The sequence below is a fragment of the Leptonychotes weddellii genome, chromosome 13 (genome assembly GCF_054177405.1).
Source record: "Leptonychotes weddellii isolate Sample4059 chromosome 13, ASM5417740v2, whole genome shotgun sequence".
NCBI lineage: Eukaryota > Metazoa > Chordata > Mammalia > Carnivora > Phocidae > Leptonychotes > Leptonychotes weddellii.
This window is the reverse complement of record NC_138381.1, coordinates 14,066,347-14,090,895: the sequence shown is the minus strand read 5'-3', so window position 1 is coordinate 14,090,895 and position 24,549 is coordinate 14,066,347. Positions and strand designations below refer to the sequence as shown.

At 39.2% G+C, this 24,549-nt stretch overlaps 1 protein-coding gene across 1 annotated transcript in view; it reads left to right on the top strand.

Annotated features, from left to right (window-relative positions):
- LOC102731758 (glutamate decarboxylase 1-like) overlaps nucleotides 1-2,347 on the top strand; it is a 57,534-nt gene extending 55,187 nt beyond the window's left edge. Inside the window, exon 17 of the mRNA XM_081802520.1 lies at nucleotides 1,787-2,347. Within this exon, the coding sequence (XP_081658646.1) occupies nucleotides 1,787-1,960 (174 nt within the window). The 3' untranslated portion in view covers nucleotides 1,961-2,347. The remainder of the gene's footprint in view (nucleotides 1-1,786) is intronic.
- The last annotated feature ends 22,202 nt before the right edge of the window (nucleotides 2,348-24,549 follow it).

Here is a 24,549-nt window from a genome sequence, read left to right as displayed (position 1 = left end):
ATGGAACACTTCATCTAAAACTAATGATGTAATGTATGGGGATTAACATAAGAATAAAAAAAAAAAGATCATCTGAGCAAGAATGTGAGATTTTATTAGAGAACAATAAACAATAATACTGAAAAAAATCCAAATGAATATCATAGCAAGGGGGATATTTTGTCTTTACCTTAATGATATATGTTAAAATAAAGAGGATCACCACCATTATATGTAATTTATCACATATATTTATTGTAAGTTTTTTACCAATCTTAAGCATGCATCACAGATACACATTTTATTTTGAGTTAAGCCAACATCATAACCACTTATGTTGGGTAATGTGGGGTGTCCTAGCACGCACTGAACACAAACTCTCTGATACCAGTGATCAAGAGCTTCAGCTTTTTCAATCATCAAAATCTCACTGGGCGGGCGCCTGGGTGGCTCAGTTGGTTAAGCGACTGCCTTCGGCTCAGGTCATGATCCTGGAGTCCCGGGATCGAGTCCCGCATCGGGCTCCCTACTCAGCGGGGGGTCTGCTTCTCCCTCTGACCCTCTTCCCTCTCTTGCTATCTGTCTCTCATTCTCTCTCTCTCAAATAAATAAATAAAAAATCTTTAAAAAAAAAAAAACTCACTGGGCTTGTAAGTCCTAAGTGAAAATAAAGATTGTTTTGTTTTGCTTTTTGCTTCTCATAATATGACTTGTTAAAATATTTCATGGTTTGAGGTAAGTTTTAAGTGAAACTCTTCCTAGTTTTCTAAATCTATAAGTGTGGTCTTCCACGAGGGCACTTACTACCAGCTGAGAGCTAGTGAGGCACGTATTTACGCAGACTTGCAAGTTGGCCCCTGAGGTACACACAGCTCATTTACCAGAGAACTGTCCCTCTTAGGGACATGTTCCTGGATGGAAGGCAAGGGAAAGACCATGAAACAATTCCTTAAAATATTGCAGGCAATAACTAGTATCTATTATTTTATGATCATCTTGATTAACTAAAGTATTAGCTAGGGAAGGACACTACGTGAAATGCCCGACTAGAAGGGAGATAAATATATATTGGCTTCTACACAGCCATTACATAAGCCTTAGGGGGAAGTTAAGTCATGGATAGCATCTGCAGCATTCTAAAAGTGAGCTGTGTGCAGAAGCAGAAGTTTTGAGAAGAGGAGCAGGTTGAGGGGTTCTAGAATGCCCTCTTCTGGCTTTCCTGAGTGTCCGCGCCACTTTGCCCTGCTGATAATACCCCGAGAAGGTACTAATGTGACCCAGTGTCACAGGTGTGTTGTTGCTGGAAGAGCCGTTCAGGATGATTACACAGGCGGGATTTGTTTCCGGGAAATTTACTAAGAAACTGTTTTGCTGCAAAACAGTGACCTTGTAGAAAAACTCAAGATGTAGTACAATAATTCAAATAATGAAAGTTATAATACCAAAATATGCCATTTTTCCATTTCCTATTTCCTTTCACCTCTTTCTCAGATACTTCTCTTTGAATTGCCATATAAATATAAGCAAGATGTCATACAACCTTCTTTAATGCATTCTAGCACATTTATCTTATTTTATGCATCTGGTCATTGTGAAGTAATGAGAGCTACCATAGGAATATAGAGAGAGCATGATGGGTGTTGTTTTTTTTTTTCCTGTACTCAGCCTCTTCTTAAAAATTATCCCTGATAGTTTTAAATTGCCTGCTATTTACTCCGAACTAATGATAGTTATGTAGCCATCTAGAATGTGGGAGAGCATTATACTTGTAAAATTACCTTTTAATAATATTTACATTTACATACAGATTGCTCCGAAGATTAAAGCACAGATGGTGAAGGAAGGCACAGCCATGAAAAGCTACCAGCCATGTGGGGACAAAGTAAATTTTTTTCAAATGGTTTTTTCTAACCCTGCCACAAGGCGAGCAGATGTTGACTACCTTACTGATGAAATTGAAAGGCTTGGAAAGGATTTATGAGACTTCAGTATGAGCTTGAATACAAGTGTGAACAACAACTTAAAAAAATCTGCTGCTGAAGATAACAAGAGAGGAATACTGTAAGTGGTATCCTCTTTTAGAACTTATGATTCTCTTTTATCCTTTGCTATGTAAGATGATGAAAGGGAAGCCGGTTCACTGAAGATAAATAAGTTCAAGTTCAGTCATGTATTTGTTATTTTCATTAATTTGATCAAAATTATTGAAAATCTGTTAAATGTCAGCTACTTTTCTTGGTGTGTTCAGAGTACACCGGAGAGTCAGAAAGATAAAAATCCCTCCATTAGAGGATTTTTGTAAAGGAAGAAGTTCCACTGTGGGCATTCAGTAACTTGGCATATATTTTCATGTTGGAATTAACTGAATAAAGACTTCCTGAATTGAAATCATTTTCAATATCACATGGTAGTATTCTGTCTCTGTAAAAAATAAAATCAGACACAGCATGTTTCTCCTTTTCAAACAGATCGGATGGAATAAAGTGTTCTGTATTTTGGAGCAGAGAGACAGGAATGACAGGGTCTGACATCTCCCTTTTGAACCTTGCCTTTGTATTTAGAAGGGACTGTGGGTCTACCATGTTTCTATGCAATAATTTAATTCATTTTTTTCTGCAACACCATTTTTTTTAAGATTTTATTAATTTATTTGACAGAGAGATAGAGAGAGAGCACAAGTAGGCAGAGTGGCAGGCAGAGGCAGAGGGAGAAGCAGGCTCTCCACTGAGCAGGGAGCCCGATGCGGGGCTCGATCCCAGGACCCTGGGACCATGACCTGAGCTGAAGGCAGCCGCTCAACTGGCTGAGCCACCCAGGCGCCCCTCTGCAACACCATTTTTAATGTCTCTAAAGATCAACTGCGGCGACATCTTTTACAGTTCTCCAAAAGTATATCAGCCATATTTTATAAAATGGAATCAGGTGGCTCCATATTGATGATATCATTAGCGTTTTCCAGCTCCACTTTGGAGATAATAGCTAACATTAATTGAGCACTTACTGTATATCAGATGGTATGCTAAGTATTTCAGCTTGCACAGTCTCATTCAGTTCTCTATTAATGCTGTGATTTAAGTGATTTATTATCTCCATTTCACGAATGAGAAGATGAAGATTTAAAGAGTTTAAATAATGTGTTTAACATCATGCTGCTGATAAGTAATGAAACCTAAATTTGAAGCTTAGGATGGTTTCTTCTCAAGTGTGCATGACGAAGAATCTGCCAAATATCTGCTGTAATTAACATTCACTACCTACCAGTTGAGCCATTTGTCAAATCACTTGACTTAAGCAGTTCTCTTTGCTCTTCTCTGAAACAGGAATAATAATGATGCCCATGCTACAGGTTTTTGTTAGAATAAAATAGTTATGTTAAATATTTTTTTAAACTGTGTCAGTTTTTTCTTTTATAATGTATGCATGTATCAAACCATCATGATGTACACTTTTAATATCTTACAATTTTGTCAATTATATCACAATCAGGCTGGAAAAATAAAAAGATATTTTCTCGATATAGAAAAAAATCAAATGATTCTGTAACTTCAAAGGAATCTGAAAACTTAAAACTTAATACCACGTACTGGGAAAAGTGGAGGGAAATATAGGGTTGAATCTAGAGAAAAATATAAAGAGGGAAAAAATTTAACAGAGAGTATATGTAACTTCTTCTTTATAGCCTGTTGACAATTTACTTTCCCCCAATAGACAAAGAAGAAGCTGGAAGAGACCTATAGCGTTGACTGTGTATAGACTCGGTGCATAATTAATGTTAGTGTTGCATGTTTCATTTTTTAGTATGCCAAATAGAACCAGAGACTTAAAAATATATACCAAGTAAAAATAAAGTCCCATAACATTGGCTTTATCTTTATTAATCATTCAGGGTTACAATCTGATACTGTCACGTTTCTTTACTGCAGAGGACATTGTACCCTTCTGTTTTCCAAGCTGTGTTGCATTCATTCAAGTTAAATGTGTAAGAACTTCTATATTTTAGAAAGAAAAACACATGAATTGGGATAGAGATTCTTTTCAATTGTTTTTCTACCAAATAAATAAGACATTTCAGTTCCAGAGTTTTCCTCAGAGGAGACATAAAATTGATTATGCTACAGATTTTGATAGGCTGTGTCTTTGTGAGATATAGGGAATGGCAATTTAATTATCTAAGTGCAATGTATCCCTTGATAAGAATTAATGTTCTAGACTGGAGGGTTTGTTCCAAATGTGATCGGGTTTGTCAGGCTTAGAAACATAAATCTGTTTCTTCCCTATGCATTATGCATGATTACCTATCATTACATAAAGGTTATCAAAGAGATATTAAACATTTCCTTTTCAAAAGCGCACCTCAAGTTTCTTTGTCCCTATATTCACAATTGTGGGTACTCGTGTTATTTCTTAAAAAACACTTGGAAATAAGAATATAGTAAATCATAATACTACTTCAATATAATGTGCATATTATGTGGGTTATAGAAACAGGTTAGAACAGTGCTTTCTTCTAATACCAATTCTATGGATTAAGCAAATATTTTTTGTAGCATTTCCAGAAATCTACAATCTGAGTTTTTCAATGGTGCCCCGTTAATAGCAATGAACCTAATAAGAATTGTTCTATTATTTTGAGGTATGCAACATTTTCAATTATTTGGATACCTTTTTTACACAAGGTTGAAAATTTGTGACATTTAAATTAAAGGATAATATTCATTAACCTATGTCACCCCTTACCTCCTTGACCTTGCATTATTTTTTATTTACTGGTCAATCAAAATTATCTTAGCCACAGAACACTTAACCACTTTTCCCATGGCTATGTTCTCTCAAACAAGCATCTGGCATTAGCCTTGAATTGCATGAAATAATGTGTGAGTTTGCCTTCCATAACTTACAGAAATTCTATAGAAAGTCCCCTTTCTTGCTGCTAAGAGATTTAGTTTAACATGAAATTCTTAAAAGAATATTACCAAGTTGTTTATTTAAGTTTTTACCAAACATACATAATATGTTTTGAACACTATGAATGTCATTCATTTAACCAAAAGAGATGACTCCCAGAGAGACTGTATCTCCAGAATTTAGAGTACAGTGAGGTAGACCAAAAAAAGAAGTTAATGTATTTCTTAAAATTGTATTTTTGATTCAGAGTGCTTCTATAGAATCATACACAACATATAGGCTTTTATTCTGATGGTAGTTTCAAGGATGCATTAGAGGAGGTTCAAGCCTTGAGCACAGAACCTTAGTTTTAGAGGCTATTGCAATAAGCCAAGGAAGGATAAGGGCCTAGTAGTGCCAACCAATAGGGAATTAAGAGCTATTTAGGAAGTAAAATTACCAAAATGCATCTGGAAGAGAAAAGTTGAAAGAGCCTGCTGTTTAGTTTCTAGCTTGAGAGACAGCTTAGATCTTAGTAGCACAGAAATCCAAAAGGGAGAGCCTTGTTTGCACAATGTCATTGGTCTATTTAGCTTGCATATAGTAAGTAAACTGGAATTTATGAATTCAGAGGGTTTAGCGCTGTGGAAAATATCACTTAAACTATGTAACTATTGGCGTATAAAGTGGAGATGTTTCATGATTGAATGAGCTCCCTTCTGTGTAATCATACATTACTTAGAGACTCTATATGTTAATGCAGGTCACAGAGCATCCTGAACCAGCACAAAAGAATCTGGGAAACCATTGGATAATTCCATACCTCTTCCTACTTTCTGCTTCATAATCACCTCTATCCTCGAGAGTCTTACTAAGGCTTTGTACTGGATAAGATCTCTGGTTTGTTTGAGTCTGATTTAACAGTTGGATCCCTTGTATTATCTCCATGCTTATCTTTTACCCAAGAGACTGATAAGGAATATTTGAAGACTCTGGTGTAGTTAACTCTTAAATATTTCCAGTGCAGCCCTGCAGGTGTGGGCCTGGAACAGGGAAAAGCCACTAAGGCCCTATATTAATTATAAACAATCTCTCTTTTGCTGAATCACATTGCTCTATATCCTTGCATTCTTCACTTTTCTGTCTGGCTTTTGTCTCAGCTCAGTTGGTCCTATTACTCCCTTTGATTGAAGGGTCAAGGTTTTGGGGTTTTTTCCACCCCTCCCCCCTCAAATGTCTGACTTTGACATCAGTCCTCTATCCAGGTCACAGCTTTTAATGTTCATTCTGACCAACCAGTCCCTTGCTTTTCCTCGTGGGCTGTTTGTCAGACTCTTAACCCCCAGCCCACATCAAGGGTTCAGGAATACCAACCCCCAAGTGTCTGTGCTCTACTTGGCACCTTCCTTGTTCACTTTCATTGTAATGAGACCCGGTTCTTTCCATCAAAAGTGTACCTATTCTGCAAGGTTCAACCCAGGGTACCTCCTCCTGAGTCTTTTTCTTGGGCCAAACCCTCCAGTATGAAATGTGAGTACAAATTCAACAAATATTTTATAAGAATATTGGAATTTATTCCCCCAGTCTCATGTGAGGTCTTATCTCTAGGTCCCCCTCATAGTTTTCCTTTTTTACAAATATAGTAGTTGATGGACATTAAATCTTTCTCATCTTCATTCCCACATGGAATGTCCTCTCACCCTAGAAAACAATTTTGCAAGAAGCTTCCTTGATACAATGATGATAGCAGCTATGCTGATGTTATTTAAACTATATATAGAAATAATAGATATCCCATTAAGTCATATCCATATACTCCCAAATTAATGAACCATTTATAAAGAACATGGATATGCCTTCAATTCTGCACCTCAAAGGATATTTCACAGTCTTATCCTCTCCCAACTTCCACGCAATATTCTGACATTTCCTGACATTCCTCCTAAAATAACTTTTAATTTTCTTGAGAAAGTAATTTTGAGGGATGCTTGGGTGGCTCAGTCGGTTAAGCATTTGCCTTTAGCTCAGGTCATGATCCCAGGGTCCTGGGATCAAGTCCTGCATCCGGCTCCTTGCTCAGCAGGGAGCCTGCTTCTCCCTCTGCCTTCCACTGCCCATGCTTGTGCTCTCTCTTTCTGACAAATAAATAAATAAAATCTTTAAAAAAAGTAATTTTAGTACATCTAGTTGCAAACCTTACTATGTTTTTAATTATAAAATAATTAAATTACCTTTGGTCAATAAATTCTAGCAGAACCTTAGGCTATGATTCCTTGAAAGGCCATGAATATTTTTGCTATTTTTACTTTGATAAAAACAAATAATTAAACTGGGTCCTACAAATCACTGGTAAACTGCGTTACGAAAGTCCTATGGGACTACATCAAAATAAATAGTTTTTGTACAGCAAAGGAAACCATCAACAAAACAAAAAGGCAACCTACTGAATGGGAGAAGATATTTGCAAATGATATATCTGATAAGGAGTTTCTATTCAAAACATATAAAGAACTTATACAACTCAACACCAAAAAAACAAACAATCCAATTAAAAAATGGGCAGAGGACCTGAATAGACATTTTTCCAAAGAAGACATACGGATGGCCAGCAGACACATGACAAGATACTCAACATCATTCATTGTCAGGGAAATCAAATCAAAACCTGAGATACCACCTTACCTGTCAGAATAGCTAAAATAAAAAAAATAAGCAACAACAAGTGTTGGCAAGGATGTGGAGGAAAAGGAACCTTGTACACTGTTGGTGGGGATGTAAATTGGTAAAGATACTGTGGAAAACAGTATCTTTACTGTTATACTGTGGAGGTTACTTAAAAAAGGTAAAAATAGAAATATCATATGATCCAATAATTCCACTATTGGGTATTTACCCAAAGAAACAGAAAACATTAATTTCAAAAGATATATACACCTCTATATTTACTGAAGCATATTTACAATAGCTAAGATATGGAAGCAACTTAAGGGTCCACCAATGGATGAATGGATAAGGAAGATGTAGGGTATAATCCCAGTGGAATATTATGTAGCCATAGAAAAGATGAGATTGTGCCGTTTGAAACAACAAGGATGGACCTAGAGGGTATTATGCTAATTGAAATAAGTCAGACTGAGAAAGGCAAATACCATGTGATTTCACTAATATGTGGAATCTAAACAAAAGAAAGCACTAAATGGATAAAACAAAAAGCAGAATCAGATCTATAAATACAGAGAATAAATTGGTAGTTGCCAGAGAGAATGGGGCTAAGGGTTGGGCAAAATTCGTGAAGGAAAGTCAGAGATACAGGTTTCCAGTTAGGGAATGAATAAGTCATGGGAATAAAAAGCACAGCATAAGGAATATAGTCAATGATATTATAATAGCAAGATAGGACATATGGGGACAGATGGTAGCTACACTGGTGGTGAGCAGAGCATAACAGGAACGTATGGAATCACTAAGCTGTACATCTGACACTAACGTAACATTGTGTATCAACTCTATGCAAATAAAAAACAACAGATGTAAATGTGATAATAGGTAATGATAATACCTAATCTTTGATAGCTGTTTTCCAGTTTAAAATCACGTTGGCATAACTTACTTTATTTTAGCTGATTGTTTTCTAAAGAAGGCACCGTCACAAACTGTGAAAATCAAGAGTATAACGAAGAGGTTAAGAGCATGGATGCTGGAACCAGGCTGCCCAGGATCAAATCCTAGCTCTGTCCCTTACGAGCAAGGCAAATCGGGCTAGTTCCCTGCTTTTTCTGTATTCACTCTCCCCATCTCTCTACTAAACACTGGTAGTACTTCCTCACAGGTTGTATGAGAATTACATGGATTACTTTGCATATGTTACATACTTTAAATGTGCCTGGAATGTAATAAGCCCCTAATACATGTTAATATTAATACCAGAAACACCAGCTTTATGAGTGTTCTTGTTTATTTGTTTGTTTAGTCTTTTAGGTAGGTTTCAAACTCACTGTTCTGTTTCAAAACTCAGATTCTTTCTAGTTTGCCATGCTGTGTTTCCATGTGCAAAACGTGTGTGAAAGGCATGATGTGGAACAGTCTGTAGTTGGGCCTGGAAGCCTCGGTAGGAATTTGGCAGATGGCAGCGTCAAGAAAAGTATGATCTCAACTGTTGAAAGAAGAAAGATGTAAAGATTATGAATCTGTTACCTGAGTGAAAGGTATTTCAAATAATTCAACAACACCCCCAAAATGGAAACACTTTTACTCTGGTTGTATCATTTTATTTCCTAGGTGCCAAGAACACCACCTTTCTGATAAAATGACCAGACTTTATCAGAAAATGTAACAATCTAGAAGGACGAGGTATATCCTTATCTGGGAAAGAAGTTTTACCAGAATTTCAGCCCTGAGTTATTCTTAACCGACTGAGCCACCCAGGCATCCCCAGCCCTGAGTTATTCTTGATCCAAGGTGAGTTAGAATGTGCCGTGAGCTTAGAGTCCACCTGTCTGAGATAACAGCAAGAATAAAAGCTATTTTTGAGAATCCTACTCCCAGTGTTTACCAATATAAAGAGATATATGAGATATTTATGAGAGACTTAGGGATTATTTTTTTTCTTATTCACCAATTTAAAATTTTTTATTTCTTTTTCCAAAAATTTCTATCTAAATTCTAGTTAGTTAACATACAATGCAATATTGGTTTCAGGAGTAGAATTCAGTGATTCATCACTTACATATAACATCCAGTGCTCATCACAACAGGTGCCCTCCTTAATAAGAGTCTCTTACGGTTTGCTTCCCTTTACCTCCTTTCTTTCTCCCCTCCCAATATGTTCATCTGTTTTGTTTCTTAAATATACCACATCTTCTTTATCCATTCATCAGTCAATGGACATTTGGGTTCTTTCCATTGTTTGGCTATTGTGGACATTGCTGCTATAAACATTGGGCTGTATGTACCCCTTCAAACCTTTATTTTTGTATCCTTTGGGTAAACATCTAGCAGTGCAATTGCTGGATCATAGGGTAGTTTTATTTTTAACTTTTCAAGGAACCTCCATACTGTTTTCCAGAGTGGCTGCACCAGTTTGCATTCCCACCAACAGTGTGCAAGGGTTCCCCTTTCTCTGCATCCTCTCCAACACCTGTTGTTTGTCGTGTTGTTAATTGCAGCCATTCTGACAGTTGTGAGGTGGTAGCTCATCATAGTTTTGATTTGTATTTCCCTGATGATGAGTGATGTTGAACATCTTTTCATGTGAGACTCAGGGATTTTTGAGACAGCAAGCAACACACTTGGATCAAAATAATCAATGTTGCATTTGCTGAGGTTGGTCTTGTATTCCCAGGCAGACCATATAATCTTGGCTACAGAGACCTCTCATGTATTTGGAGCTTGTACTTGGAACTGACCCATGATTTCAGATTTTCTCTTGGCAACCCTGCAGTCCTGTCTGGGAGCATTTTACCACTGCAGTCCCTTGGGAATATTTCATGCCACAGTTAATCTTTCACAGATAGTAAACACAGTATTTCCAAGTCTCAGCTCCCTTATTCCCATTTGTCAAATTATTTAAAGGTAAATAGAAATAGAAGTGAAGCCATATCCAAATTATCCTTGGCTTAGTCAAGAGCTAGAGGTATGACACAATTCATAGTTTATGTTAATTCCCTTTGCCTGATCACATATCTCAGGAAATAATTAGCATAATTAAAAGTGCAACAACCTCACTCAACACATTAACTTTACCATGTGCACTCTATTTCAGTGACTTATGGATAATTTTGAAAATCAACATTACTCAGCCCCTCTCAAATCCTATGGAGTGATTTTTGTATAATTATAGCAAGTACATTCGGTAGCTGTGTGATAAATTAAAATTTCCTTGGAACAGATGACTTATTATGATAATTCAACAGTTCTGGATTTTTGCTACAATAACTGTATCGAAAAGTTAAATGCCCCCAGGAAATAGGATGACGAAAATGTGAAAATGCTAGCTATATACGGTTGTTTAATAGCTTTGTTAAATTTGGTCTGTACTTCTTCCTTGATTTCCAACGTGAAGAACATTTCTGTGGTTTTGTTTTTCTCTTATGTGAGAAGAATAATTTTGTATCATTTTTCTTTTCATTTTATGCTTACCTTTCACCTCCTAACTCCAAGACCATGAAAGATAAGAGACTTCCTAGTTGAGTATTGTGAGACAGGGCTTAGGCTAGGACAAATTTCCTTCTGCTTTAATTTGTTCTGGAGGTGGTCTTAGTTAGGGGTAGAAATATTATATTATGCTGCTATGGGGGAAATAATTGATATGCTGTACTCTACTGCTCATTCCATTCCATTTGGCTTCTTCTGTCTTGCATTGGCAAGTAAGTTTCATGCCCTCACCCTGACATAACTTCAGTTATTGGTAACTCCACAGTTCTGTATTCTTGTAACCATTTAGCACTCACACAGACCCCTTGGAACTTGGAAAATTTCCGCTGCTTTCCCCACACTATGTAAGGGATGCTGGACTCCCTAGGAGAATTGCAACATAACAAGATATACCACAATTTTTGTTTTTTGGCCCTTTCCTTAAACCTGTTCGGGATCTTTCTGTTTTCTGCATTACTTGTCCTACTTGTGCAAGACAAGGATGTAGGCTGACTGTAACTCTCAGAGATTGTTCTGGGAATGCAAAATAGAGCAGGCATGCTGGAAAACACGGACTTTTTTGTATAAAGTGAAACACAGACTCACCATAAGATCTAGCAAATTCCATTCCTAGGTATTTATCTTACAGGCATAAAAACTTATATTTTTAGAAATCCTGCATGCAAATGTTTATTTATAACAGCTTTATTTCTTTATTTCACAAAAAAAACCAAAACCCTAGAAACCACCCAAATTCCCTTCAACCAGTAGATGGACAGACTGTGGTACCTACTACTCCATTGTACACTCGCAGCAAGAACGAGAAACGAACTCTTGGTTCTGTTAGTAACACAGATGACGCTCAAATCCATTTTGCTAAGTGAAAGAAGTTACATATGAATTGTAGAAAAAGGCAGAATTATGGAGACAAGAGATCAAATGAGTGGCTCCATACGCTGAAGGCTGGGGGAGGGCTTGTCTCTAAAGGGGCAGCATGAGGGAATTTGGGGGCCATGGAACTATTCTGGGTCATGACAACAGCAATGGATACATTTCTCCATGCCTTTGTCAAATCCCACAGAACTGTGTAACACAAAAAGCAAAATTTAAAAGAGCCTATATTTCACAACTCGAGCCACATGACAAATTTCTACTTTGGCAGAAGATCTTAAGTATGAAAATAACAGTGAGTCACAAGAATTTGGGAGAAATAGGAATTGAATAGGATCCTGTATAGTGGGCTTCTGAGTGATTCTGCTTGGGGAAAGGAAAACAGAGAAGTTGATATCAAGTTTCTCTCCTTAATTTCAAATGACTGATCCCTGAACCTTCAGTGGGTCTTTTACATTTGTTGCCATGACAAAAGAGCTGTGGTAAAAGAGCCACAGACTATGGTTCTCCAGAAATTACGTGTTTCATAGGATGATGTAACTAATAAAAAATGATAGTGCAACATACTGCTCCGTAGGCTCAATCTGGTTCTCTTTTGGCGCAAGCTGTCTTCCTAACCATCCCATCAATTTTTATGAACTCAAAGCCTGGTGAATCATTTGCCCTTGATCCACCGATCGTCACAGGCTATGGTTTCTTCAGACCACATAGATTCCTGCAGTCTCTTCCGCTGAAGAAGCTACTCTTATGCCCGGTGCACAATTTTTACTAGTGTGATAGTTTTCCTGAAGCTTGTTCATTGGCAGCAGAAGAGAAAGTCCTTGCTCAACTGACCTGTGGAGACAGTCTACTGAGTTACGACTTCTAACTCTGTCTTTACAGATATCTCCCCACTGCAGGTGTTGATGACTCATAGGAAATTTTTTCCCAATAATGTCTCATTTAATAATAGATACTTCTTATATTTAGTTGGATGATTAGCTCTACAAGGACAGGGACTACCTCTTGAATCCCATTTTGTAACCAGTGCTAATGACATAAATGGGAAGAACCAATAAATATATAGTTACCGACTGCTAACACTGAATATATTGCATTGAAATGATATGCTTGGCAAACTGGCTCTCTCACTGGACAGCAACATCTTCTGGGTCAGGGATGATGTCCTATTCTAGTCCTAGAAAATAATGGGAATACACTGATGCCTAGTATATCAATGAGTGTCATGCACTCAGATGGACAGAGGAAATGCTTCAGGATTTTGTTAATACTATAGGATAGTGGAATTTGGAATTATTTTCTATATTTTTTCTACAATATGTGTCATTCCTCATCCCCTGTTCACAGTAGAGAAATGATAGAGGAGCGTGAAATAGTTTAATGCATAGAGCATATATGACATCAACTACAGATATATAAAAACTGCATAAAATCAGGAGTTAATTCTTTCATTAACTGCAAATGGCCCTAAACAAGTCATGTAATATCCTGAATTCCAAGGTTTTGGGTATGTGTATCATAGGGAAGCAAAATCAGAATTTTTAAATATAATGACTTTATCTGATTATGTGCCACACATTATCTTGCCAAGGTTATTATGGCATTCTCCCAGTCCTTAAGCAGGTTTCTGCAGTGCACTATTAAAGATTACTGGGCTGGAATTCAGTGCTTTGGGTGTTTGAACCTTGTATTGTTTGTAGTTCCTTTACTCTGGGTCATGACCCCTCAACATTGGTCCAATCCAGTGATTCTCCAGGGGAGCTTTTTAAAATAATAAAAATGCATGGATCTACCCCAGACAAATTAAATGAGAATTTCTGGGGTTGTGATCAGAATATTGGTTATTGTTGTTGTTGTTGTTTTAAAGCAACCCTAGCGATTCTAAAATGCAGTTAAATTTGAAACACTGGTTTACAAGCCAATAAAGTTAAATAGAAAAGTCTGACCTCACTGGGTTCTATCCCCGGAATAGCCACCAAGAAATTGGCTAGTTGCTTAAGAGAATGAATTTACACGTGTATCGTATTCAGTATCTTGCTCTACTACAACATTTGATGAAAGTTCAAATATTTACTTTGAGCCTAAAGTATCCAGTTGACCAAAAGAGCTCATTTCTCTAAGCATTTAATATGTTAATACTATGATCTATGATTTTGGATATAGGTTCTAAGTAGAAAAATATATGATTGGTCAAAGAGGTCTTATGATACCGAGAGAAGCAATCATTCATTCTGGAATGCAAGTAGCTGGATCTATTTCAATCATATCTCTCTCTAAATCAAAAATAAACATGTCTTTCGTAAAACTGTAGAATTAAAGCAAAACTTATTTTAAGGATACTTAAAGTTCTCATGTAAGTGACTTCTAGGTCCGTAAGAAGGATACAGATAGCCTATTTTGTTTCTCCATAACCTCCTCATGTGTATCAACTAAATTGAGAAGACTTAAAGCCAGTTACTTATAAGGAATAAAAAGAGATTGACTTATTTAAGTGCAGGAAAAGAATAAGAAAGTGAATGCTCCCGGTCCTCTCTGTAACTCCGTTCACCAGGTAAGGTTGCCTCAGGATTGTTTTGTCTCTCCCTCGGGAGGAAGAGCAAGCCACAGAAGAGGAGCTAATGACTCCTTCTAGACTACAGCTCAGCTACAAGGGGATGACCTTGCTGGTCTGGGAAGAGCTGAAGGAATGCTGTGGGGTCTCCTGGGATGATGCAACAGAAAATAGGGCATCACTCCCTCAGCACTTGGTGCTGGCTACAACTGAAGACATTTCTTAAATGATTTAAAAACCACTCCTTGCTCCTCTTAGAAACAGCCCCAGCCCCAGCTTGTTGCTCATGGACTCATTTTATCCATTGGATGGCGCTGGTATCTGTGGCAGGGTGGGCGGGACCGCTGTTTTCAGAGGCTTAGATTACCTTTGAATCAGGTGCTGAACTGCACTTAGAAAAATAACAGTACAATTTAAAAGAACACAGCTGTTACGGGTTTTTCATTCTGCCCCATGTAGATTAATGTGAGTCTCTAAGTGATTTGAATAAACATATAGTTCACATCTTAATGTAAATAGTTTTATCTTACTAGTTTGGGACTACTTGCCTTTACCATTAATCTGGAAGTTTCCTTCATGTAGGCTAAGAGCTGTTCTTTCATCTCATCTTCCACAGTGGGAGGCTTTGCAGTGTCTCCATAAATATGTCAATAAGCAAGTAACTTCATTTTCATAAACTCAAATTTTGGATGTACATTAAAGAATATGTAATGTTTTAACGTGGTTATTAAGAATTTCAATGTGTCCTTTTCTGAACTTTCCTCTCAGAAAAGTGCTGATTCTTGGAGTTTTATATCTTCAATTCTTAGAGCTTTATATCTTGCCAAATTCTCCATTATATTCATCGGGATAGGTAGCAAACAACCTCAGAACCTTAGTGATGATGACAACAAAACTTTATTTCTTGTTCACGCCGCTCGTCCATTGCAGATTGTCAGGGTGCCTGGTGTCCAGCATCTTATTCTAGGCTGATAGAACACCCACTGTCTCCAATGTCACTGGTCACTGTGGTAGCAGAAGAGATCAATCACGCATGGGTTCTTAATGTTCCCAGGAGGAGTTGTAGGTCACTTCCCATCATATTTGTGGACCACAAGTTATGTGGTTGTGCCTCATCTCCAAAAGGGCAGCTAAATACAAAACTAACGTGTATCTGGAAAGCAAAGACATGGAAATAATTTGGTCAATAGCACTAATTACTAACACATCTGACCTTCTCATCACCAAACTGGACACTATCCCATTTCTTTGACCAAGATAAGCTCAGCCTGTCTCCTGGAAGTTAACTCAAACAACAACAATAACCACAACAAAACCCAGTTTCATTGCAGGATCAAGATCAAAGTTCAAGATTGTTGGGTAAAGTGTGGTAATTTCTCCTCGAAGGAGTGGTAAGCCATAGTCTGCAACCAAGAACCAGATGTGGCATGTCTTAATTCAAAGATCGATGAACTCAAAAGACCAGTCATGTGTCCTGAACAAACCCAATACACAATAATGGAATAGACAGGATTACCACTGGAATACTCCCTTTCAGAAAGAGGACAAGGAGACATTGAGCTGTTATTAATACATAGCAATTCTAAAATTTCACTGTGAAATGTCAGGAGCACCTTCTACCATGAGGGCAGGGAATATATCCTTTGATTAGGCCCCCATTTGATTCATTGTTCTGACTCCCCAACCCACTCTTCTCAAGAGTCCCTGGCTCTGCCATTTGGAGGCTTTTATTTTTCCATTCCCTGCCTTGCCACAGCTGAACTGCAAATTGCAGAATCTGACCTCCTTGCAGATGAGTGGTTTTCTCAGCCCACTTCCTGTCTATAGATGCTGGAGTACTCAAGGCTAATTTAATTGCCAGGTAGTCATATTTTGTCTACAATCCAAGTTGGTTCTTCCTTTGTTAGGATCTCTCTCTCAAAAACTTAGTAGGCTTCTTATATATTCGATTCCAACAGTTCACTATGTGAATAGCTTCATCCACAGATCTTCTCCAGACTTGTAGCTTAGAATTGATATATTTCTCCACATTCTCGCCTCAGTACCCAGCACCCCCCCCACCCCCCCGCCAATAGGTGTCTCTATCTCTCTTTTGGCTTAGTTGTGGGTCCCTGAGAGCTGTTCAGTCTTCCATGGGACAGCCGTCCCTTTAGTCTCTTTCCCCTGAGCCATTTTGACCAGTTGAAAGAGTTGACCAGAAACTACTTTAATCCACTCTTTGATTTCAACTAAATAGTTAGAAGAGCTTGTTAGAAAAACGTCCTTCTATTTTCGAAGCATAAAGAATGAGTCTAAATTGGAGAAATCTGAATCTGTCTCTATCGAAAGGCCGAAACTCTAATATTAGACTTTGATAGAAGAAATATTTATATGACAATTTTGACCTCCAAAACTACTCAACTTCTATGTTGCTGACATGTTTAATATTTATTTTAAAAAATGAAATTCTCTTGTCAAATGAAGTATCCTCCAGACATAAATAAGTAAAACAAACCTCTAGCCAAATGATCAATAAAAACATAGAAGAACAAGTTAACACTGGGCATGAAACAGGGCCTCAAATATAGATTCTACAGGGATTTAAAAGAAATCATAAGAAAATTCAAAGAAAAAACCGATGCTACCAATTTTGAAAGATATATTACCATAATTTTCTCAAGAAGAAATAGAATAATAGAAGAACGTGAAAACATTAAGGAACTGATTTAATAACTCCACGGCACTATGAATAGAGGTACATCAGGCCCTGGTGGTTTTATGGATGGGTTTTACACACCTTCAAGGAACAGAGAATTCCGACTTTATATAGACTACTTTATCACAGAACGAGAAAAGAGGGCGATCCTCAATCTACTTCACACGTGTATTCTAATTATTTTAATAAAACCAGAAGGCAGCAGTATAATAAAATCACATTTTATACCAAACTTCTTTGTGAACACTGACGTGAATATCCTAAACAAAATGCCATTAAGTCACACTTAGCTGTGTAGGTACATCTAAGAGAAGACTCTGTATCTTAAAATAGAGTGCTCTGTTAATCTTTTAGTTCAAAGCCATTTTGATCAGCTTCTCGACAGGTGTTTTTTGTGTACTTTTCAAAACGTCGCAGGCTGACTTCAAATTTCTTATAGGAATAAAGAGCCAAGAATAATTGAAGTCAGTCTGAAGTACAAGGAAGAACTGGCCCTACAAAACTTTGTGCAAAACCAGAGGAATTCAAGCACTGGGGGACTGGCACCGACGTAGATCAATAAATCACTAGGTGACTAGAACTGAAAGTGAGAATTCATACATAATGTAATGAAAAAGGAAAAATGTGGGCAAGCGGGATACGCACCAATTTCACGATCAATAATTTCCTTCTTGAGAGGGAGGGTGAGTAGTGAGATGGGAAAGAGTTCAAACGGCTGTTCAACGAGATACGGACAGTTACATTTAAGTATTCTTAAGCAAATATGAACAAAATATTAAGTTTGTTTATCTCCATGATGGGTGAATGGGTATTTGTTAAATCATCTATACAACTGAAATATTTCATAAATCAAAAATTCACTTTGGTGTGGTTGACCACGTTAAGCTGACAGTCAGAAAACTTACGGTCCCTCCTCAGCCTGTAAATGCCCCTATAAGTTCACTGTCTAAATATCAGGCTTCTCATGTATAAAGCCACCAGGATAGCTGTGTGGTTTCAGGCCAGTCACACAGTCTGTGTCCTTCCCTGCCCAATGGTAATGGCCGTGGCCGCTCCAACCCGTGTAATTCCCAGGAATTTCAATGTGCTTTGCAGTTTAGCTGCATTTATCCATCAGCCGGCGTTTGTCAGGGAGGTGACTACAGCTCTTCCCCCTCCTGCGCATCCCCCGAGGAGGCAATTACGATGGCATCACCAGTGTAACGAGCTAACTGGCTCTTCCTGCCTATCCTTTCCAATACAACCTCACGTCCTTATGGTAAATGCCCATAAATTCAAACATCCCTCTGGGAAAACAGTCCACGTATCCCGGCTTCCATCCAACAGGAGGCACACTGAGCCTGGACAGACTGCATTTTTGAATCGAAAAGGCCTTGGTGAGGTGTCTCGGGGCACACGGGCTCCCTGCAGATCCCTCCCACCTCCCGGACCACCGGTTCCTTACCAGATACGGAAGACGAGTCACAGACCCGCCTGCCCTCGTCCTCCCCGCGCCTCACCTGCAGATGGTTCGCCCGACTTACTCACAGACAGGACAGCCAGGAGGGGTCAGCAACAAAACTGCCGTCAGTGCATTTTCTCAGCGAGAGTAGTGACCGCTTGCTTGCTTACTCTCCAGGCGGTTCTAAAAGCTGGCAATTAGCACGGCCTGGAAAAACCGGGCACCGAGCCGACGCAGACAAGATCTCCACGGAAAGGGTAAGGACCACCTGACCATCCTTCCCGCTAACGCATTCGGAAAAAGGCAGTGGGACTTCGGAATAATCTTTCCGATTACCTTTCCAGTTTGTACCCCGACCCACACCCTAACAGCCCCTGCAACGTTCAATCGCCACACCCGCGCCGGCAGCCGGCGTCTCCGGCCCTCGAAGGACGCCTCTGCCTTGAGCACCCACAGCCCACAGGAGTCAGGGGCCGCGCGCAAGCCGCTCCCCGGATGCCTCGCCCCCCGGGGTACGTGGTACGAGGCCTGCACCCGCCGCCAGGGGCTGGTGCTCCGTGAGATTCCGTGCTCTCACCGAGAGGGCAAACTCGGCCCTGATGCAAATGTTGCATTCAAACTAATGAATTTGGATTCTTCCAGGCCTCGGAGGGATAAGGAGCATGGGTCAGGTCATCCTCATTTCAAGAGTTTTGTTTGGACGGGCACGGAGGTTACTGGAGTTGCGTTTGTTTGATCTTGTCAGGCTTGGCTTTACTCCTTATCACGGCAAATGTATTTCAGTTTTTAACTTCTGGCCTTTCTCATGCCCGCGGGCCTCCGCAAGGCCCTTCCACCCGCCCGGAGCTCCCGGCCCAGTCAGTCCCAGGGCGCAGAGCCCGGGGGGAATCCACACGCAGCCTTCCAGACCTCTCTGCAGGGCAGCCTCTTCCCCCAGACCCTGCCCGATGATGACTCGCAGCCGCTCCAGAACTTCAGGGCTCCCGCTCAGTTCACCGAGACCCTGTGCCCCCGCGGGGGCCACGGCGGCGGCCACGTGCTCCGCACAGGAAGGGTGACCACTGTGCTTCCCGCTTCTCTTCTCCGGAGGCTCGGGTCTGGCTCTGCCTTTGTTCCGTGCGGGGGAACTGCTTGCTGCCCCAGATGGTGCCGTCCCGTTCATAGTTCAATATGACCGTAGGGCGAGCTCAGTACCAGGTACCCAGTCAGGCCTGACAATACACGCCGGTCTTGTTTTCTGGGATGACCTTAAAAGAAGAGTCAAATCAGTATGTTTTCATGGAAGGGCCAGCAGATGCATGAATTTTGTACTGGGAGGTCTAGTATTTCAGTCTCAAAGTCAGGGTTGCGTCCAACACCTCCATGGGCTACAGGTAATGACTCCACCTATGGTTTCCTTTCGTTGTGCAGGGGTGGTGAGGCCGGGCTCCTGTGGGTGGAGCACTCCTAGCCACTTCCGGTTTGGCACTGTGCCCAGTGGTAATGGAATTTTGCTCAAGTAAACTCTTTTTTTTTTTTTTAAAGATTTTATTTATTTATTTGACAGAGAGAGACACAGCGAGAGAGGGAACACAAGCAGAGGGAGTAGGAGAGGGAGAAGCAGGCTTCCCGCTGAGCAGGGAGCCCAATGTGGGGCTCGATCCCAGGACCCTGGGATCATGACCTGAGCCGAAGGCAGACCCTTAACTGACTGAGCCACCCAGGCGCCCCTATGACTTTTTTAATCTTTTATTTTTGCTTTTCTTACACAAATGATGTAAGTTTCTTAGGTATTTCATTTAAAAGTATCCAATAACAAAATGTTAAAATGTCACAAGATCTATTTCTTGATATGGAGGATGGATAGAAGCTTGTGTTCCATTTGTAGTAATTCCTTGAACTACAACTTACACTGTGTGCACTTTTTTGTATGACTGTTTACCTCTATTTTTAAAAAGTTAAAGAAAAAACACCACCAGTTTAAGCTACTATGTGGTAGTGTATACCAGACTTATACTCCTGTGCACCTGTCAAAAACAATTAAAAACCACGGGTAAAATACAACAAAACATCTCTTTGGAGAGCTGCTGAGGCATCAGGAATCTCACTGAGGTGAGAATAAAATTAGGAATCCACTTCTGTCTGAGCGGCATTTGATGATTCTTGGAATAGGTGGGGGCGGCTAAGAAGTCATCAGATATACCAATAATACTGATGCACTGAAAAGGCACATCACACATTCTTCATATGTGCCCAGGAAATGAAAAATGATGAAGGACCGAACATCTGCCAGATATTGAAGGAAACCGAGGAATCGTGACACCTAAATGCAATGAGGGATCCTGGACATTACTGAAAAAGTGGAAAAATTCTATTAAGGTCTGTAGGTTAGTTAACAGTTTTGTACCAATGTCAATTTCACGGTTTTGATAATTATACTATGTCTATGTAAGATAGTAACATTGGGGGAGCTTTGGGAAATAGGAGAACTCTGTCCCATTTTTGGAAGCTTTCTGTAAGTCTAAAACTATTTCTAAATAAAAATTAAAAATAATGTCACAGGATATATCATCAAGTAATTTATGCATGAGATTTTTAATTTTTTCTGGTTTAGAAATATCTTATGCTCTAGTGTTCTAAATCAAAGGTCAGTAACCTTTTTTTTGTAAAGGGCTCCATGGTAAATATTTCAGGCTTTGAAGACCATGTGGTCTCTGTCACAAATATTCCACTTTGTTGTAATGTGAAAATAGTCATAGACAATATGTAAACAAATGGGCATAGTTATGTTCCAATAAATCTTTATTTACAAAAACAGGTAGTAAGCTGGATTTGGTCCAGGGGTCGTAGTTTGCCAACCTCTTTTCTTGACTAAGATCAGGATGAGTCATTTGATTAAGAGTTTATCAGAGTTATCTCAATGTGGTATGAACATTTCTTCTCCTAAACCCAAGGACACTCATTAATAATAGAGTGCTATAATTACTGATTTTAAATGTAAAATGAGAAATTTAATATGTACTTTAATATAGTTAAATAATGAATTCTCTATTCTTTCCCACTGGTTTCCTACGTTATATTATGCTATTTTATACCCTATTTACCTTTTTTAAATTACAGTGCCTAATACTGTAATTCCTTATGTTCTTTCATAATAAATTAAATTATAGCATAAGACATAAATTGGATTATACCTGTTTATCCTTGGAAAAGTATAAAGTATGACACATTTTATTATATTTTAATATTGTAATAACAAAAACATTAATTTAGTTTATGTTGCTTTTCCAAAAAAATGAAAATAAAAAGTGTATCAATTATTTATAGAGGAGGATTTCTTTAGAGTGCCTAAGGGTACTATAATAAGGATATTTAATTTCTATTTTGACAGTTTTGAAGAATGATCTAAAGATCTGAGAAGACCCAGGTTTGAACTATACAAGCATGAATATTTTTAAAGCCATTCAGGCAGTACAATACAGCATATGATTTATATAGATTCAGAAACAGATCCTGAGAATGTACTGAGTTTATATGGGAGGTGAAGGGAAGCACCTGCTGGGATGTGAGCCAATAATTGGCCTCACCAAGCTGGCCACGACTGTGAGTGCACGGATTTTAATCCCACTGGGATGCTATGAGAGTCAACAATTATTGGTTGGGGGTTGTTCTGAAGCATGATAATTCCCCAGCACTCTGGCTTGCTGTAGGTACAAGAAGTCAGGCTCCAACAGCAGGATGAAGCCCACAGGCAAAGTGACGCAGGTGCAGGCAACAAGGAGTCAGGCCAGGGCTTGCTGAAGCAAGCATATGAGAGGGGGCTTAGTTGGACATTGACAACATCTACTGTAGTATGTTTAACTGATGAGCCAGCTTCGGATGCTTAGGAAATTTTCACTGTTATTTTCCTATTCTTTTGCTCTTTTGGGCAGGGTAGAGAGCAAGTTTTTTAATAGAATATTTTTATTTCTTCTCCCTTCTTTTCCCTTCTTCCTCTTCCTCCTCCTCCTCCCCTTCCTCTTCCTCCTCTTCCCCTCCCCTTCTTTTTCCTTTTACTTCATGTCAATTTAATTAATGAAAAAGCTGATCACATAGCAGCAAAGAGACACATTTTCCATTGGACATGATGTTGCTTCACCACCTGCAGCTCATCTCCAAAGCTTCATTATGTCTTTCCTTAGTTGGGAAAGTACTTTTTTGCTAGGAAGGGCAGCCCAAGTTAAGTACGAGGCTATGCATTTATGGTAGCAAAATGCTGGAGTCCTTCAGAGCTGTCCTACAGAGAACACTTCTTGTAGGGATCCGAGAGCTGGCAGGGATGATCTCCAGCAGCACAGCCTCCAGGCTGGGGTCTGACCCTGAACCTACACGCCCTGCTCCCTGGAGCCCATCAGTGTTTGTTGTTGTCCGTGATTTGGCAGAGCGCAGTTGGTTTTGGATGCTGTTGGTGTCTGAGTCCAGTTTACTTCTTCACCATATTTAACCCATGAGTACACCAGGAGGAAAATACAGTAAAGGCTAACTCAATTTGAACCATTAACCTAGATGGACAGTGGAAAAGAGAATTCCTTCTTTGTTTTAGAAAACAACTTAATAGGGGCACTGGGGTGGCTCAGTCGGTTAAGCGTCCGACTCTTGGTTTTGGCTCAGGTCATGATCCCAGGGTCGTGAGATTGAGCCCTGCATCGGGTTCCATGCTCAGTGCAGAGTCTGCTTGGGATTCTCTCTCTCTCTCCCTCTGTCCCTTCCACTTGTGTGTTTTCTCTCTCTCTCTCCCTAAAATAAATACATCTTTTTTTAAAAAAAGAAAACAACTTAATAGCCTTGTTTGACTACTGAATGTAGGGCCCCATGATATTTAACTTAGATAAGAGAGGTTTAAATAAACAATAAGTTTTCCTCTGAAATAAAGCAAAAGAGGATTTGGAGTTGTGTTGTGTTGATGCCTCTAGAAGATGAGAGAGAGGAGAAGGACCGAAGAGGAAAGAGAGAAAGAGAAGGGTCCAAGGGGATGGGGGGACACTGGGAACTTAAGTGCACATCCACCCAGAAGTTCCTTAGGGTGGAGAGTCACCAAAATATCACTAACTAGTGATATTTTACATGCAATTTAAAATTTTGCTAATCTGTGATGTAATTATTCACTCTGACCCAACATACTTTCAGTAAAAATCTGGTACAAACAAAAGCCTTGGCTGGTGGAGTCTGGGACTTGAAGAGAAAATAATCACAGTACTTTATAAAAGAGCAGCAGTACAGCAAGCAGTATTTAGTAGCCAATATGTTTACACCATACATCCTCTCAGGAGTGGACATGAGACTGATAAACTTCCCTTCAGTAAGAGATTCGGCTGAAGGGACATCCGACTTTGTGGGGTTGGCAGACTCCCAGGAAAATACCACTTAATAACAGAATGTTAAATATTCTATAAAATAACTGGCCTAGACTCTTTTAAAACGTCAATGTTGTTAAAATAAGAAAGGCGATCAGAAGGAATGGGAGACTTCTCTTTACTACTTCTGCACAGGAGGAAAACACCAGATGCATTGCTTTGAGGCAATTATGCTGGCAAAGGATTTTATAAGGTCTATGGGATGGAGCAACTGTGACAGCAAGTGACTGAGACATTGAGAACAAGACCCAGAGCAAATTTCCAAGCACTCTGATGTGTACATTTTCAAAATAGGCTATCTGTTTGACATGAGCAAGAAAAAAGATTCCTGTCATTTCCCTGAGAAAAATAAGAGTGGTCATTCTCAGTGACTGGCATTAAGTTAGGGCCAAGTAGAATTTCCCAGCTAAGGTATCTAGGTAAAATTCTATTAGATCAGGAGGACTCAGGATAATGCAGGAATATACCATGTTTCAATGGTATGAAAGACTAAGTAAATAAATAAATGTGCTGTAAACGCTCTGTCCTAGATTTAGAAACGTAATAACTAAATGCATTGTGCAGATCTTAATTGGATCTCTAAAGAAATAAAAGAAACCAACTA